The sequence below is a fragment of the Rhinolophus hipposideros genome (assembly GCF_964194185.1).
Source record: "Rhinolophus hipposideros genome assembly, chromosome: 5".
Taxonomy (NCBI): domain Eukaryota; kingdom Metazoa; phylum Chordata; class Mammalia; order Chiroptera; family Rhinolophidae; genus Rhinolophus; species Rhinolophus hipposideros.
Genome location: NC_138051.1, coordinates 54,217,828 through 54,235,788, shown reverse-complemented (window position 1 = coordinate 54,235,788; position 17,961 = coordinate 54,217,828). Strand labels below are relative to the sequence as shown.

Below are 17,961 nucleotides of genomic sequence, written 5' to 3'. Positions count from 1 at the left end.
TGTCATCCAGATATATGAGCTGGTATATCAGATTTTTGCAGTATATGTATTTTATAAAAACTATATACAAAAAATGCAGTATGTACATTTAGTTAACCTAGGTTTCTCACCTAACAATATATTGTGATCATCTTCCCAAGCCATTAAATATTCTTTGACATGATTCTTAATGACTACATAATACTGTATTTACGGATATACTATAATTAATTTATTCAAATGATGCCTAACTTTTTGACATTTAATTTTCTCCATATCAATGTAGTAGTATTATAAGTACATCTTTGCAGCTAAGTATTTTCTTTCTATGGTTATTTCCTTAGTATAAATACTTAACAGTGGGATTGCTGATTTAAAAGTTGTGAAGCTTTTTGAGGTCCTTTCTAAATTGCCAAGTTGTTTTATCAGAAAGATTGTATCAGTGTTATACATACAATTAACAAAATATGAGAGTGTCCTTTCTCCTGTTTTGCTAAGACTAGGTGTACTCATTTAAATGTTCTTGTTTTTGTAAACTTAATGGATAGAAAATAATTGTTTTGTTTTAATTAGCATTTACTTGATTGCTAATGAGTATGAACATTTTAATATATTCATCATTCAGTTATGTTTTCTCTTCTGTGACTTGCTTGTTCATATCATTTGTTCATTTTTAATTGTTAGCCTTTTTCCTACTGAATTGAAAGAGCATTATATAAATTAATGATATTAGCCCTTTTTACTCAATGTATTATTAACATTTTAATGATTATTTATTGAGTTATTTTAATATATAGGGCTTTTAATTTTTCCATATTGAAATTCATCCAAAATTTAGTCTCAGTATTTTTTTCTTATCAGTTATTAGAAACAAAATACGAGTTCTCATGACCTAAATTTATTAGACTGCAGCTCTACTAGTTAGTCCTAACGCCTACCTAATATTTTATTTTAGTAATCTTCATTAGGAAATTGTTCTCTGAGCAGACTTTTTTTTTCTTTTTAACCATCTGCCTTAGTCTGTTTGGGCTGCTATTCCAAAAATACCATAGACAGGTGGCTTAAACAACAAACTTATTTCTCACAGTTCTGGAAGCTGGGAAATCCAAGGTCCAAGTGCTGCAGGTTGTGTCTGGTGAGGGCCCACTTCCTGATTCATTGATGGTTCTTCTTCCTATGTCTGCACATGGAAAAAGATGCAATGGAGCTTTCTCAGGCCTTTTTATAAGAACACTAAATCCATTCATGAGGGCTCTATCCTCATGACCTAATCACTTCCCAAGGCCCCAGCTCCAGACACCATCACATTGGGGGTTAGGGCTCAACATAGGCTTGTAAACAAGGAGTAATGTGACGAAGTTTGTAGTCAGGAAGATCTCTGGCAGTAGTTTGGATGCTGGATTGGAGGAGGATCAGAATGGAGGCAAGGAGGCCAGTAGGAGATTATCTTGGTGTTCTAATGCTGCACAACAAATTACCATAAAATTAGCAGCTTTTTTAAGCAAGACAGATTTATTGTCTCAGAGTTTCTGCGCATCTGGAGTTGGGTACAACATGGCTGGATTCTCTGCTCAGAGTTTCACAAGGCTGAAATCAAGGTGTCAGCTTTTTTTCTGGAAACTCTTGGGAAGAATCCTCTTCCACGCTCATTTAATATTGTTGGCATAATTCTGTTCTTTACAGTTGAAGGACCAAGATCCCTGTTTCCTTGACCTCTGTCAGCCTGGGAGTTGCCCTCAGCTCCTAGAGCCTATCTGCATTCCTTGTCATGTGGCTCTCTCCATCTTCAAATCAGCAACAGCACTCTGAATCTCTGACTTCTCTGTCTCTAACCAAGATTTAAAGGGTCTGGCTCATCAGATAAATTTTTTTCTTAAAGTCACCTGAGCCTTATAACAAAGCCTAATCGTGGGGTGAAATCTGTCATATTCATACTCCTGGGGATTACGCAGAGCCACATGCCAGGAGATGAAGAATCTTGGTAGCCATCTTAGAATTCTGCCTACCACAGAGACTGTGGCTATTATGCTGATAGGAAGTGGTGAGGGCCAAAACTAAAAGAATGAGGATAGAGAGAAGGGGGCAACTTAAGAGACCAGGCTTCGTGATTGATTGAATGTGGAAGAGACAGGAATAAGATAGCTTTCTGGGTTTTGGCTTGTGTACCAAGGTGGGGTGGTATTACCAATTACACTAATTTGACGGAAAAGATGACGATTGTTTTGTTTTTGTTTTTGAATTGACTGACTGATGTAGCTTTGAGTTAAACAAAGTAGAGATACCTCGGTAGTCAGAGAGACAGATATAGACATTGGTGTTTGGATAAAGATTTGGAGTTGACATCTTATAGAGTGTGTCCAATAGAAGACGACTAAGATTTGAGCTCTGGTAAATACGGAGGAAGAAAATGAAGGAGATTTAAGGTGGTAGAAGAACAATGGTATTTGGTGTGGTCAAGAGAGGGGAGAGTTTTAAGACAATTGGAATGGCAACTTGCATTTAACACAGTGATTTGTAATAGATGTCTTTAACTCTTAGCTCTAGCATCTGATTCCGTATTGACGCAGGAGGTGGAAGAAGTGGAACCCTACACATAGCGATGTGTAGGAGTTTTGAAGGTTGTCAGAATGATTGGAGGGCACTTATTAGGCTGGGGTTAGGTTTGCTGACCTTCCTACAGTGCACAACACAGTCCCAAACAAGCCCCAAATTTCAATAGCACCTCTGCTGAGAAATACAGTACCATGGGTCTCTTTTGGTTCCCCCACTCCAGTGGTCACCAAGTTCATCTAACTCTACCTTCTAAACATCTGGAATCTAGCTCTTTTTTCCTTTCCACAGCCACTGCCTTAACTGAGGCTCTCACTGTTTCCTGATTAGACTATTCAAATAACTTCCCATCTTGATTATTTTCTCCATCTCTTTTCCATGATGGCTACAGCCATGACTCTAAAATAAGAAACTTTATCATTTCCCATTGCCTGTAGGTTACAGTCAAAATTTCTTAAAATGGCAAAAAAAGAAAAGAAATTCAAGATCTGGCCCTCAACTATTTTCTCACCTCTGTATATGTCTGGTACTCCATCTGTAGACCTCCACTTTCCTCAAATAAATCTTCCCTTTGTACCCCTATATATGCCAACACACAGTTCCCTTTGTCTGGACTATCATTTCCCTTTCCCATCTAGAGAACTTCCTTTCAAGAATCAGCTCTTATGCCACCTACTTAACAAACACAATCAGCCCCTCTCTCCTGTGCTCTAAAGTTTTTTCTACACACTCTACTATTGCACTTATCTGTGCTATAACATTTATTTATTTACATGTTTCTTTCCCCTCCTCGTCTCTGAGTACTTCTCAAGCAGAATCCCTATCTTCTATGTTTTCTCCAGCACCCTAGAGATCTGTAGAATTAACAGTCCTTCTACTTTCCTAGTTTTGCTTTCTGTTAGAGAACCTTTAAAGTCAAGTGTGGATACATCAGTAATTAATCTGAATCACACACTGGAAAATCAATGTGGATACCTTTTAAGGATTCTGTTATTTTTTTTATTGCTAGTGAGTAAAATAGATACTTACTCTGTGATATAGTACATTAGTGTTAAAGTGTTCAAACCTGATATTTAGTAGTCCTAGTGTGAATCTTGGCTGACATTTGAGGTCTGTGACATTTCCTGCATATTCTTTTATGACTGGAAGGCATAAATGATTGACAGTAAAGAGCAATTAATATTCCAAGTAAGACATTTTCCAGGAGCTTCTGCCTTTCCTGCTTCCCAGATGAGAGTACATCCTGTTTCTATGCGTTTCAAAGATGATTTCAGCGTTTTGTTCATTTTCAAAAAAGAATGGCACTTTTGTGAATTTTGCAAGATTGGCAGAAGTGAATTTTTGAAAGTCTGCTTTGTTAATTGATAGATGCCATATTTGCTCTTGATTTGATAGTTATCTAGACATTTTTTTTTATGTGAAACATACTATTCTTAATGCCAGGTTATATTGTTTAGTGAGCGAATACTACCTTTGCCATCCAGCAGAGCAAAATATTGGAGGTGATCAATGACTGTCTTTATCACAACCTGTATATTTTTGTTTTCTTTTGCAAACTAGGCGAGTGTTGTGTATAAAGGAAGTTGAAATCCTCAACCTAATGTCCATAGACTGGCAGTGTCCTTTTGAAGATTTTGTATTTCCTCCTAGTGTCAATGGAAATCTGCTAAACATTTCTGTTAAGGTAAGAAAACACAACTCAGTCTTTGAGCCAAGAATTTGTTAATAAACGAGTGGAAACCAGTGCTTTTTGACTCTGTTTTACAGTTAACGACACAAAACGCTTGAAGGATTGTTATTATTTCCTGAAATGTAAGGAAAGATGTAATCAATTTATTTGGGTACTATACTGTATTTTCTGACCATCCTTGATTGCATTAAGTGAAATGTCGGTTCTATCATTGAAAGAATTAGGATGCTGATACTTCCCTTTTAGCAGAATAAAGCATTAGTAAATAGAAGGTTTTTATAAACTTATCTGTGCTGTAACACAGATAAGTGTTATCTGTGTTAAATTCTTTATAGCAAAATAAGTATCCATGTGAAGTTAAAAAATACTTCTGGAAAGATTCCCCTTTTAAGGCTTTTAGGAGATTATTATAGATATTGTCTAAAACACTCATGTTTTATAATATTTGGCATTTACAGATGCTAATACAATATAAGTATATAATACTTTCATGTCTTTCCTCCCTGCCATTTTCTAAGGCAAAACTTTTAATTACATAGCAGTTAATTAACAAAAATGATACCCCATCTTTTGCAAAACTTTTAATTAGATAGCAGTTATTTAGCAAAAATGATACCCCATCTTTTGCTTAGTTCTCAGACTCATTTTAATTTGAAATATATAATTTTTATTATATATATGTATATTACAAATTTATTTTTATCTCTTTAAAAAAACTAAAAATTGTCATTCTAAAACTGGTAATTTCTATAGTATATTTTGTCCTAAATAATAATGATGTTGTTACTAAAACTATCTGAAAAACATTTATCATAAAATTTAATAATTAGAAATGCAAGTACTATTATTTTTTAGTTTGTTTTCTTTTCACAGAAGTCTATAAATAAAACTATTCCATTTTGTATTTCAGCCTTACCTCTTTGTAGAGTGTCAAAAATTTTTAAGAGTGCCTTAGTACATGAAACATAGTTTTCAAGCTGGGACTGTGTCACTATGCATATATATTACAGTTTCCTCAGTTATCACTTTTTTTTCACATTAGTGGTGAAAATTGACTCAATGTAGTTTACATTATATAAGAATTTTATCAGCCAGGGAAATGAATGAAGGGTTTTTTGATTTGTCAGATGTGATGAGTTATCAAGTGGTGTTTCTGTAGGCTATTTATCATAGCCTGCAAAAAGCCATTATTTTATACAGATAGATGTGTATTCATCAAGTTTCATAAATTCTAACAACTCACATACGGAACCACTGTTCTTGTACTAAAATGATTTATTTCTTATCATACCTGACTATGTGTATTTGGTTAGTCTACGGGTTATAAAAGAGAGGTGACATTTAAACATCCAATTAAAGATGATGTTTTTTTTTTCTTCCCCAGAATAATTTTTCTGTCATTGTTTCTTTTGAAATAGGATCAGGGTCTGTTCCACATGAAAAACAGTGCCAATCAAACCTATCTCCGGAAAATTTACCTGCAGGATCCCACCACAGCAGAGGTAAACAACTTATTTTAAAGAATGTCCCCTCAGTTTTTTAGCTGAAAGATTTTTCAAAAATCTGTTATAATTAACAAAATAATATACTGTGTGCTTAGTAGCTCAGAGGAAGGAGTGTCATTTTGCCTTACATGTATGGACTGTGTATTCTGGTTCTTAGCTATTGGAACTGTGTTGAAAGCTCCAACTCTTGCTTTTGTACCTTTTTCCTCCACCAAATTAGCCTGTACTTCTCTTTACCATTTATAATAAACATTTTATTTTACAGAGAGCATGTCATGCCATTGAGGACGCACAGTCGATGAGACACCAGCAAAAACTGATGAAGCAATCATCACTGAAGCTTCTCAGGCCCCAAATACCATTTTAATCACAGATCTAGGGGGCTGCTACTGGGAGAAAACCCAATCATCAGTCTTGTCTATAAATCAGTCTTTATCTTGCTAAAGAGACTTTTTCAAGCAATCTTTAGTGTTAGAACTTTTGTCTAGAATAGCTTATATTGGGTTTTCCATTTCACCCCCTTTAGTTTTAACTCTAATTTTGTAACCACGTGTAAGTAATCCACTCTACACTGCCACCTGTATGAATCAAACCCTCAAAGAAATATCATTTTAAACTCAGAGTGAAATTTTTATTAATGTTAAAATTGTGAAGCGAAGGGGTATAGGCTTGTTTTTAATTAAAGTCCTTACTGAAGAATAAGAAAGGAGCTTAGAAAGAGTAATATTGTTTGAGAGGTTTTGGACAAACATTTGGACAAATATTGGATATTTTGTTTAAGGGTAATTTGTTCAATAACTGAACAGAGAGTAACATTTTTGGTAAACTAGGTAATTTACTGAAGAAAAGCCACTAAAGGGAGAGATGACATTTCCTATTTTCTTTTCCTGAAAACATATTTCTCCTAATAAAAACATGTTTTACTTTGGTGCTTATTTTTCTTGTTTGCACTATAATGTAAAAATATGGAAAATCAAACCTTAAATTATCAATGCTCTGTTCTCTGTAATGTAACATGCACAAAGTTTTGGAAATTATTTACATGCTCTTTCAGGATGAATTTATATAGCACAATTATATATGGTACAAAATATTGCACTTTAAGTTTTCAAGACTTAGAAATATGAAAAATTTAACATTTTTATATTTTCAGTAATTGTTTTTTATTAAGTTGAAAGATCTTTAAGGGCATGATAAATTAACACTTAATTGTAATGCTTAGCTAGAAATGTATTTTAAACATTTAATTAGGAAGAATAAAATAATCTCTAGTTGCTTCACATATATAAGTAAAATAAGGTGTGTATACCAACATTGTGGAAAATAATTGGTGTTGTATTGTTTGAGGGAGCAGGCCTGTGAGAATCAGTTCAGTACAATACTATTTTTGTACTTTCTTGATCTCGCTTATGCTGAATAAGATATACTACCCACTAAAACTTTTTAAATTCTCAAAAGTACTTAATTTCCTTGGATGAACCTTTAAATTTGCTCATGGTTTTTAACATGGCATTTATTTCAAATCCCTAAATTAATGATGAAATGAAGATGTGGGCTCACTTGGTTTGCTCTGTTTTTGTTGACGTGTGGTATTATTTCTACTGTCTTTACTCATGTTTTTTAAGATTTGCTTTACTGCTTTAAAAGTTTTTCCTAGTTATTATTTGCTTGCAGACTCCAAAAAAGAGGATATAATAACTAATCTCCTAAATATTTGATCTCTGATAGAGCATAGTGGTCTTTGCCTTTTCAACATCATTATTTTTTCTGTGAAGAAAACTGTCATATGTAAAACTTCTAAGTTTAAACAGAATTTTTTTAATCGGGTTAATTGCAGCTTATTAAAAGGAACATTACAAACAATTTCATAGCAAGTATGCTAGTATTTTTTGTCTTTAAAACTTTTGAGTCAATCAGGAATTTGAGGTATCTAATTATATTTTTCATATGAATCATAGCTATTGACAGTGTCCTAAACATTTAAGAAATTATATTGTACTGATGGCATGTATAAAACATTGAACTAAGAAAAATTTATAGAGACCTGTAAATTCATCATCTTAAGTTGTTTGAAAAGTAAATTTTCAAATATTTATAACTTTAATTTGATTTAATCCCCGGGGACAGAAATAATTCATTGGTAAAGTTATAGTAATGTTTTTTGTGTTTTTAAAATGCTTTGAGAGTTAATTCCTTGCATATGAACTACTGAGAGAAATAAAACATTTGGTACATTGTTTACAGGTGTGAAAACTTTGTGGGTTTGTGTTAAATATTCAAATAACATTTGCTTTTACTTTTTATGTCTTTCCATTCTCCTCTTCCAATCCTATAATAGTGAGAAGTTAGATTAGTAGTTATGAAGGGCTTTATAAGATGATAGTCAGGGAAAGGTTTTCTGGGGAAACTAAGCCCCTTTATCACATTGGACATCTGTGGCACAGATCTTCAGTACAGGAACAATACAGAGAACGTATTTGACCAAGGGCCCAGCTGCTACACTTTTGAAATCATAGCTGGATTTGCATTGAGGACATGCCTTTTATGGTTTTTATCAGCCACTGTCTGAGAATGGCAAGGATACTAGGGCAGCTCTATTCCTGGGAGACACAGAGGTCTCTCTGACAGCTGACTTTGGCTTGAAGACTCTTCAGTAGCCTTGCAGAAACCTTCTTAGACTGCAAAGCAGTCTGGAAGGCTTCTACCCAATTTATCTGTCAGTCGCTTTTTTTTGTCTTAACCCCCATCTCCTACTGGGAGGTCAGTGAATAGATTTCCTTACATGTACTTCATGATTTAGTATTGTTTTTGTTTTGAATTATGTATGAGGGAGGACACTATCATCTATTTGGTGCTTTGGGCCTCTAAGTGTATTGATTTGATGCTGCCTGTATCTGTATTTTTAACAGTGCTCTATTTGTGTTTCTAAAGTACAGCCGGGACTAAATAATGCTCTTGAAGAGCTACACATACCAATGGCAGTTAAAATACAGAGTTGCAATTACAGCCAGAGCTAGAAGAACCATCTTTTTATTGGGGAGGAAACCAAAGATTCTTAAAGGATAGGAGATTATTCATATCAGAATCATCAATCCTTGGGGGACAAACTCTTTTGGTTGAGCCAGAGTGCCCACTAATATTGATGAAAGTGGGTTCTATGCAATGTGTGTTGGCTCTGAAAAGAAATTGAAACTTCTTGGAGCAGAGGGAGCACATTTCTCTTGATAATTGTGCCTATAGTGTAAGAATTTAGGTTTATTGTTCTTGAGTACATGCTTGAAAATTCTTCAGTTACAAGGCTATATCATTCAAGTACTCAACATTGTGGGTCTCTTTGAATTGAAAAAACCTTCAAAAAGGCTGTTTGCACTGTTTTTACACAGTATAGACCCACAGTCCCTTACCAAAATTCAAATAGCTCTGAAAACCAAAAGGCTTTTTATAAGGTTGAAGCAAAAGACATTTGATAGTAAATTCTGAACTGAACTGACATGAGGCTTTTCGTGGTCTTTACTTGGTGTAAATGAGTTTGACTATAAGAAAATTAATACATTTGATTATGGGGTGCTGCTGCGGCTTCATTGGAGGTGTACACACTATGTGACATACGAAACATACTGCTCTTCTAAAATTTGAAAGGTTCTGTATTCTGAAACACATCTGGCCCCAAGGGTTTCAGGTAAGAGATTGTAGATCTGTGTAGCTTCAAAATTATCAATTTATTAAAGTTGCTTCCCAAATTTTAGAAAAATAAACTATAGGAGAAACAATGAGGGACAGAATTTTCTTCTCTCTTCAGACCATGCTGATGTTCCATTTTACAGTATGCTGGCCAATTATTTTGACAGAGTTCAAAGTAATTGATGTCGACGTATAGGAGTCTGAAATGTTGTCATAGGATAGAGCATCATAAAGATTTATGAAAACTAGAGGAAAAAATAAACAGAAGTACATAGTCATGATTTTTATCCCCCTCGTATATTAAGTAAATACCTCATAGGTGAAAGGCTTTTACAATTGACCTCTAGTGTGGAAATAATTAGAATTGTAATGAAATAAGTGAACATGGTCCAGTATTGATAGTATCCATTAAAATAATAGTGGACACTTTACAAAGAAGATTTAGTTCTCTAATACTCTTTTGAACTTGAAGAACAACCAAGTGACTTCCCCAGAGATTGACCATAAAGCTTAAATTCTCCCAGTTGTGATATAAATTCTACGATAAGTAATTTTCATCAAAAATAGATTTCAGATATTGGTCTTTGAGTTTTATTGGTCTTGTAGAAAACTTAAATACCAGTTTTTCTCTCAGAAAAGCCCCTTTCCCTTTTGTCATTTTCATTTAAGCTGCTCTTATACATCATTTTTTATATCTCTTTATGGTACTTCTTTAAATATTATTATCTTTATTAAGTAGATATTATACCAGTGAATGGCAAATTACAGCCCATGGGCCAAATAATCTGTTCTTACAAATAAAGTTTTATTGGAACACAAAACACATTCATTTGCATTGGCTGTGGCTATTCCCACAATACAATGACAGAGTTGGGTAGTTGTTTCAGAGACAGTATGGCTGGCAAAACCTAAAATATTTACTACCAGACCCTTTATAGAAAAAGTTCACCAACCTCTATGTTATAATTAATCTTACAGATGGGACAGAAGCAAGACACTAAATGATTTACCCAAGATCCTATGGTGAGATAGGAGCTGAAATAATCCAACATCTACCAGCCTCTCTCTCATCTCCACCTCTTCTTCCTTCCTGGAAGCAAGGGTACTTCTGTCAAGTTTGAATGAATATAGCCAATGTTGGCTTCTTGGATTTTTTTTTTTTTAGAACCTTATGCCCTTACCCCAAAATTACTTATGTTTTTTCTCCTTTTCTATGTTCTAGACCTAACAGTGACTACAGCATTTCCCATAGGAACACTTGATATCTCAACTGGCCCTTTGTGTAAAAAAATTTTTTTCCCTAGAGAATCCTTATATACGGTCTAATATTAGTAATCTGTGGCAGTTTGCTAGCAAACATAGCTTTTGAGGTGTAAAAATTAGGAAATAAAAACTTTGGAGATAGGACATTAAACTTGCCTCTCTAATGCACAGCCAGAACAGAAGAATCAAATGCATGGTGTTTTACCGTAATCAAACTATTAGTTCACAACTAGATAGGGAGGGACTCACCAGGAAGAAATAGTATTTTTTTATTCTTTTTTTAATTTATTGGGGTGACATTTGTTAGTAAAATTACATAGATTTCAGGTGTACAATTCTGTATTACGTCATCTATAAATCCCATTGTGTGTTCACAGAATCAGTTCTCCTTCCATCACCATATATTTGATCCCCCTTACCCTCATCTTCCACCTCCCATACCCCCCTTACCCTATGGTAACCCCTAAGAAAATGGTATTTTTAAGCACAGTACGTGGTATTATAGAGTAATAATGTAACAAATGAGCAGGTGTTCAAAGATTGTGATTTGAATGGAAGCTATAACATTTTAGCTTCACCAGAGAATGCTGCAGCAAATTAGTTCAGCAAACACTTTTTAATGGTTTAAATTAAGAAGCCACACTTGAACAGGGCACGTTTCTCCTCCCTCTGGAGTGCTGTTAGACATTCTTAACCTACTTTGACACTTCCCATCAAATCTTCCCTACTTCATTCAATTCACGGTGATTCACATTTACAAAAATATATTAAAAAAAGAAAGGGGTGGTGGTGATGGTGGTGGTAGCAAGAATTAGAGGATTAACAGAGTTTTTCAAAAAAGGTTTCCTGGACTCTGCAGTCACTTGACTATCAGTAACTGGGTTATGGAACAGGTAGATTTGTTTTTTTCTTAAGATAAAGGGAGTCACACTTCTGAGAGATTTTGGAATAGCTGAAATGTCTGTGACTTTTTAATATATCTCAAATTACTGACGACAAATACATTGTAGGAAATAATTGCCACTATAAAAGATTCCTAGGGTTAAAGTTTAGAGACCTAGAAGATGCTGCTTTTGAGTTGACTCCAAATGAACAGAGTGGAAATCTTGCATGACTATTACTATAATCCAGATGGTGAATGGATACTATTGAAAACACTCCTTTATAAGGGCTATAAAGACTTATTACCCATGACTCATACTGTTGAATAGGAACACATTGTCCATTCTACTAAAAATTAATGAATCAATTAATGTTGAATTATAATGCAACTCTTTTAGAAGCACTAATACTTATTTTATATCAAGTGGATTAATTTTAATACAACTTATTTTGGAGAGAAAATAATTCGCTTGGGGGCCTTCTTTGGATTGTACTTAAGTTCATAGAATTATAATAGTCCATGGTTGGAAGGTCCTTATATTCAGCACAAATCTGTTTTACTGTGGCTATCAGTTGAGCTCTGTCCAAAATCCTTGGGGCCATCAGAATAAGAATGACTCTGTATATGGAAGCCTACATGTAGGAGCCCTGTGTAATAGAATTGAAGGCTGGCCTCATGTCCTACCATTCATTCAGTAAAGCATGTAAGTCTTCAAATTCTTATCTTTTTTCTACCTAAATTATCCCTGATTAGACATAGCTTCAAATCACCCCATAATCTCATTGGAATACAATAATTTATCCTTGTCCCTCTCAGATATAGACCACTGATCTGAATGTTATAGAAACCAACAAAGGCAGAGTGGTACTTGGACAATTCCATACATTCCACTAATCTTCTAATAGTAATAAGTATCCCAACTTAGTAAAGTAATTAAAATAAAAATATCCCATTCTGTATTACTTTCCCCCACTATTAATCTTGTAATTAATCTTATTAATCTTGTAACTTTTACTCATACAAGAATATTGAATTATCTCTTTTATCACTTTTACTAAAAGAGTGAATTTGTGTGGTACTATAAATTAAAAAAATCAAAAGACCCGGAAAAAAAATTCCTTTACCTCTCAGCCTAAGTTTCTTCATTTGAAAATAAGAACTTTGGACCAGATCTGCCTTTTTGTGATTCCTATGGATATTACAGATATTGATAAAATGATGAGTCTTATAATTGTTATTTTGAAGTGTGAGATGTGTTACTTGAAATTTTTATTCTCTCTTTCTCACAACATCCCCATAGACATTAAATACATATTTTAAATAATGAGTTTAAAGAAAAACCCCACAAAGACTTGAACAAAAAAACAAAGAGGAGGAAATGTGAGATATTGCTCTAGTCCTTGCATGTGAGAATGGGCTGCGTGTGGGGGGTGCAGGTAACTGAGTGCCAAGAGAGCCCCCACACAACTTGTGAAGAGAAATGGCCAAGTTTGGAGCCACCCTGTTGCTGTGAAAATGGAATCCTGCTCTTCTTTCTTAGAGGCACACCCTGGGCAGTGCCTTTTAGTTGTCTGATGACCCACGCTGTGTGATCCAGGCAGTCATAGCTCACACTAGGCCATCCAAGGCTCTCCATAAGATATTACAATGAACTGAATGCTTATGTCTCCACCTCAAACTTACATGTTGAAGTTGTAACCCCCAAGGTGATGGTATTAGGAGACAGAGCCTTTGGGAGACAATTAGATTATGAGGATAGGGCCCTTGTGAATGAGATTAGTGCCTTTATAAAACAGATTCTGAAAGTCCCATTTTGTATGATTCCTTTTATATTAAATATCCCTCACCTCTTTCCACTATTTGAGGATACAGCGAGAAGGTGCCATTTTGCCTATAAAGAAGCAGGCTCTCACCAGACACCAAATTTGCCAGCACCTTGATCTTGGACTGCCCAGACTCCAGAACTATAAGTGAATGTTTGTTGCTTAAAGACCACCCAGTTTATGGTATTTTTGTTATAGCTGCCGAAATGGACTAAGACAATCAGCCTCTCTCAGATGACTCTGCTACTGGCCAGCCCTATCATCTGAAGTTTTGTTGTGGAGTCCTTGCATTGGGTAAAGGATTGCAAATGTTAAAACTATGTGGATTAATTTACCAAATCTGAAAAAGGTAGGTCACTGCCAGGTTAGATTGCCAACAAATTAGGAAAAGAAATCCCCAATAAAAATATTAAATAGATGTACTTGAAGAGAAGGGTTAAAAACAAGATAGCATTAAAAAAAAAAAAGAGGCCAATTTGAATAAGAACCAAATAGATCTTTTAGAAGTGAAAAATATTGAAAAGTAAATGGACAGCAAATGGACAGCTAATAGTAAATTAAACATAGCTGAAGTTAGAATTGGTGAACTGGAAAATAAAACTGCCTCAATACATTTCCTGGAATGCAGAAGAGATAGAAGAGATGGAAAATATAAAAGAGAAGCAACATAGGGGATAGAATGAGACTATCCAACATACTTCTAAGGCTTAGAAGAAGAGAATAGAGAAATGGTTGATATGTTCCAGGATTTATGAAAGTGAGCCCAGAACAGGATAAATAAAAATAAATCCAAACCTAACATACAGTGATTGAAACTACAGCAGTGCAAACACAAAGAGCAAAAAACTGAAAAAACAGATTACTGACAAGGGATCAACTATTAGACTGACAGCAGAATTCTTAACGATAGCACCTGGGAGACGATGGGGTATCTACAAATTGTTGAGAGAAGACCATTGTTTGACTAGTTGTCTTTAATCAGATCCTTTCTTTAAAAATTACTAAAGGATGACCTTTGGGAAACAGAATGTTGAACTCAGAAAGAAGGAATAAAATATAAGAATCAATGGGAAGAAAGAAATTGGTAAACTTGAAAATATCACTTTAAATAGCAAAATGTGCATAAGAAGTTTATCAAAACTGCAAGACATTTATGGAGAAAATTACAAAATCTTATTGAAACAAAAAAATTTAAATTTTTTTGCATGAAAAGTTACACAATGTTTGTGAATGGTGAGACGCATTAAAGAGTAATCGCATTCAAACTCATCTATAAATTCAATGTAATTCTAATTCTGTTATTATTTCTTTTTTTGTGGAACTTGAAAAGCTGTTTCAAAAATTAACACGGAAGAGTGAAAGGCCAAGAATTATCAAATCTGTTTGAGGAATAAGATCAAGTAGAGGGCATGTTTTGTTTTTTCAGATTTTAAAGCTTACTGCAAAAAAATTGTAGTAATTAAAACAATGTGCTATTTTCAGAGAAATAGACAGGTAGATAAATGGAACAAATTAGACTAACAACAGACCCATTTATATATGGAAATATGTAATATAATGATAAGAATAATAAGTATAATAAAACTTATATGACTTTCACTATGTAAGTTCCAGGCACTGTTGTAGCTGATTTACATATTCTAATTCATTTATCCTCAAAGGTGACATTAAATTTCAGTCAAGCACAGCAGCATTACTCATAATAGCCAAAAGTGGAAACAACCCACATGTCTATCAAGGGATAAATGGATACAAACTGTGATATACACATACAATGGAATATTGTTCAGCTGTGAAAAGGAATGAAGTACTGACGCATTCTACAAGATGGATGAACCTCAAAAGCATTATTACAGTAAGTAAAAGAAGCCAGACAAAAAAGGTCACCTTTTGTATGATTCCTTTGATATTAAATATCTGGAATAGGCAGATCCATAGAAACAGAAGCAGATTAGCGGTTGCTAGGGGTTGGGGAAGGGGTAAATGGGGAGTGATTACTGGCAGGGCATGGAACTGTTCTGGGTGGACACAAAAGTTATGAAACTAGAGAGAGATTGTGGTTGCACAACATTGTGAATGCACTAAATGCCACCGAACTGTGTACTTTAAATTGGTTAATGGTCTGTTAATATAAATGTCACCTCAATCAAAAAAAATTTCAGGAGCTGAATTATGCCAACAACTGATTCTTCCCCGGAGTTTCCAGAAAAGAGGGCAGGACACCTTGATTTTAGCCTGTGTTGTACATCAGACCTCCAGAAAGATTTATGAGAACTGTTTTCCCATAACTCACACAACCTACCCAACTTGACCTGAACATAAAATTGGGAGAGCCACACGCCCCATAGCTGATGCCATGTCCTCCAGCAAGGCCGGCCCTCGCTGAGCAGGACTGAATGCCCTTGCCTACAACCTGGAGGAGGGACAAGATAAGGGAGAAAGGAGAGTTCCTACCAAATACATCTTTAGTTAGTTCATTCAATAAAATAATCTGGACTTTATCAATTAGCAAGGACAAGAATTCAATTTCAAAATTGGATAAATATCCAGATTCACATCCTTTCTACTATGTAGTAGTTTGAAAGCTGGAAACAATATTTCAAATCTTTTCTTCGTGATGGCTTTCTCCAGAGCTAAACTGTGTCTTGCCCTTTTCACACATAAAGATTGTTTTGCTCTTTCCACACAAAAAACTCTTGTTTAAATATTGCTTTGTGATATTTCTCCAGACTGTCTGATTTTAGGAGGGAGGGAGATAAAAAGGAAAGCAGGAAGGCAGGAAAGAAAGGAAGGAAGGGAGGGAGGGAAGGAGGGAGGAAGGAAGGAAGGAAGGAAGGAAGGAAGGAAGGAAGGAAGGAAGGAAGGAAGGAAGGAAGGAAAGAAGGAAAGAAGGAAGGGAGGACAAGGAAAGTACAGCCTCATGGTCATGATAATATTTGGACTGAAGAACTGTGTTAGCACAGCGGGAGGAGTTGGACATTCCCCCACCCCACCACTTCCCCACCCCTGCCACCATTGCCTTGAACTGAGCCCAGAAGTAGCAAGGTCTATCTCTCAGAGCAGAGCCCCACAACACTTTCTATAGAAAGGAATGACCTGTAAGTGGGGCTCCTGGTGTGAGTGGAGGCCGTGAGAGGAAGAGAGTGGATGTTGAAGTAGTTTCGGGTCTTGACAAAAGGCAGGGAGGATCAACAGGAGATGGGATGGATCAAATACCAAGTGGAGCCTTCCTGGGGACGTCTGCTTAAACATAGCAAAATGGAACCCATGCGTGTATCTGCTCTCTCCCCTACACCCCATCCAGATGACAGCAAAGGAATAAAAAATGTACAGCCCTCCAAGAGGACAGCAGATGAGAGATGTCTAGGAATTTGATTGTAATCCACTTGAGCAAACTGAACAGAGCTGACACTTAGAGGGTTTGGTGGTGGTGGTGGTAGGGGCGTGGGGACTGAGTGTGTGTGTGCCGAAAAGCAGTGAGTGGTTGAACACTGAGAGAAGCCTTATAAAGTAAAGAAGGCCATGTTTGGGGTGGAACTAAAAAGGAACATTGATTGAAAGTCTTAAAATGAGAAATTAGATCCCCTCTTTTCCTCCCCAGTCTCCCAAGCCAGCTAATATCCCTTCTCTGGACTTTGAAGGAGACAGGTGGAAGGGGGGAGGGTGTGTAGGGGTGAGATGGGTAGGGGCAGTGGTAGCCTGGAGAAATTGACCCTGAGAGTTTCTGCACTCTGGGATACCAAGCCCAGTGGTAAGCAGTTTGAGGTGCTACAATGAAAATGAGGAGAAGGTAAGGAAAAATTAACATTTTGATTAAGCAAGACACTCCCAGCCTCTGTCAGTCACACGCCCCAAACACTGGCAGTTAAGCATAGAATCTCAGACAGGAAAATGGATATTTTTTTCCCCTCTGGAGAAATGATTTGCCCAAGAGATTTTTGACATATTGTGATTTTGACATTAGAAACTTTTGACAGTTTAGGGTCTCCCAGCAAAGTGGCTGAGTTTGATTCTGATGAGATGGCTGCTGCAACAATAGGGAACCATGAACTTGGGAGATGAGGCCCCTCATTTTACAGAGCTATGAACTCAGTCCCAAGGAAGGAAGGGGCCTGCCCAGGAGAACACTGAAAAGAAGTCAGCTTTTACACTACTACATATAGAGCAGGCATTTTTTTCCTTGAAGACAGAAATGCTGTAAAATATAGTAAAAAGATACAAAGTCAGACTATGGAGAAGAGAATTTCTAAAGAAAGTGATTTTATTACTTTCAGGTACAAACGGTTCAGTAACTTAAACTAGGCTATCAATGTATGGTCTGGCCAGGGCCCTGGGGGGCCATTTTAATGAATTAGATAAAGTTGATTCATATCTCATATACCAAATGATTGTCAATTGCTGCTTCTAAGGTAATTGAGAATGCTTGAAAGGTAATTTAAGTGGTACTTAACACCATTAATTAGCTCTACCTAACTTTTATTTCATTGATAGAGGAGAGGTCTGGCTTGAATTACTTTGACAGTCAAAGCTAGTGGGGTTTTCTGGGTACAAAAATGTTCCTGGATCTAGTATGGCCTGATAGGAATC

General features: G+C 35.7%; 1 protein-coding gene across 3 annotated transcripts in view; it reads left to right on the top strand.

The window, feature by feature from the left end:
• VPS13C (vacuolar protein sorting 13 homolog C) overlaps positions 1-7,973 on the top strand; it is a 168,107-nt gene extending 160,134 nt beyond the window's left edge. For all 3 annotated transcript variants that reach the window (XM_081049777.1, XM_081049781.1, XM_081049778.1), the window contains 3 exons: positions 4,090-4,213; positions 5,638-5,721; positions 5,990-7,973. In XM_081049777.1, coding sequence (XP_080905903.1) covers positions 4,090-4,213; positions 5,638-5,721; positions 5,990-6,091 — 310 coding nt within the window. In that variant the 3' untranslated portion in view covers positions 6,092-7,973. The remainder of the gene's footprint in view (positions 1-4,089; positions 4,214-5,637; positions 5,722-5,989) is intronic.
• The last annotated feature ends 9,988 nt before the right edge of the window (positions 7,974-17,961 follow it).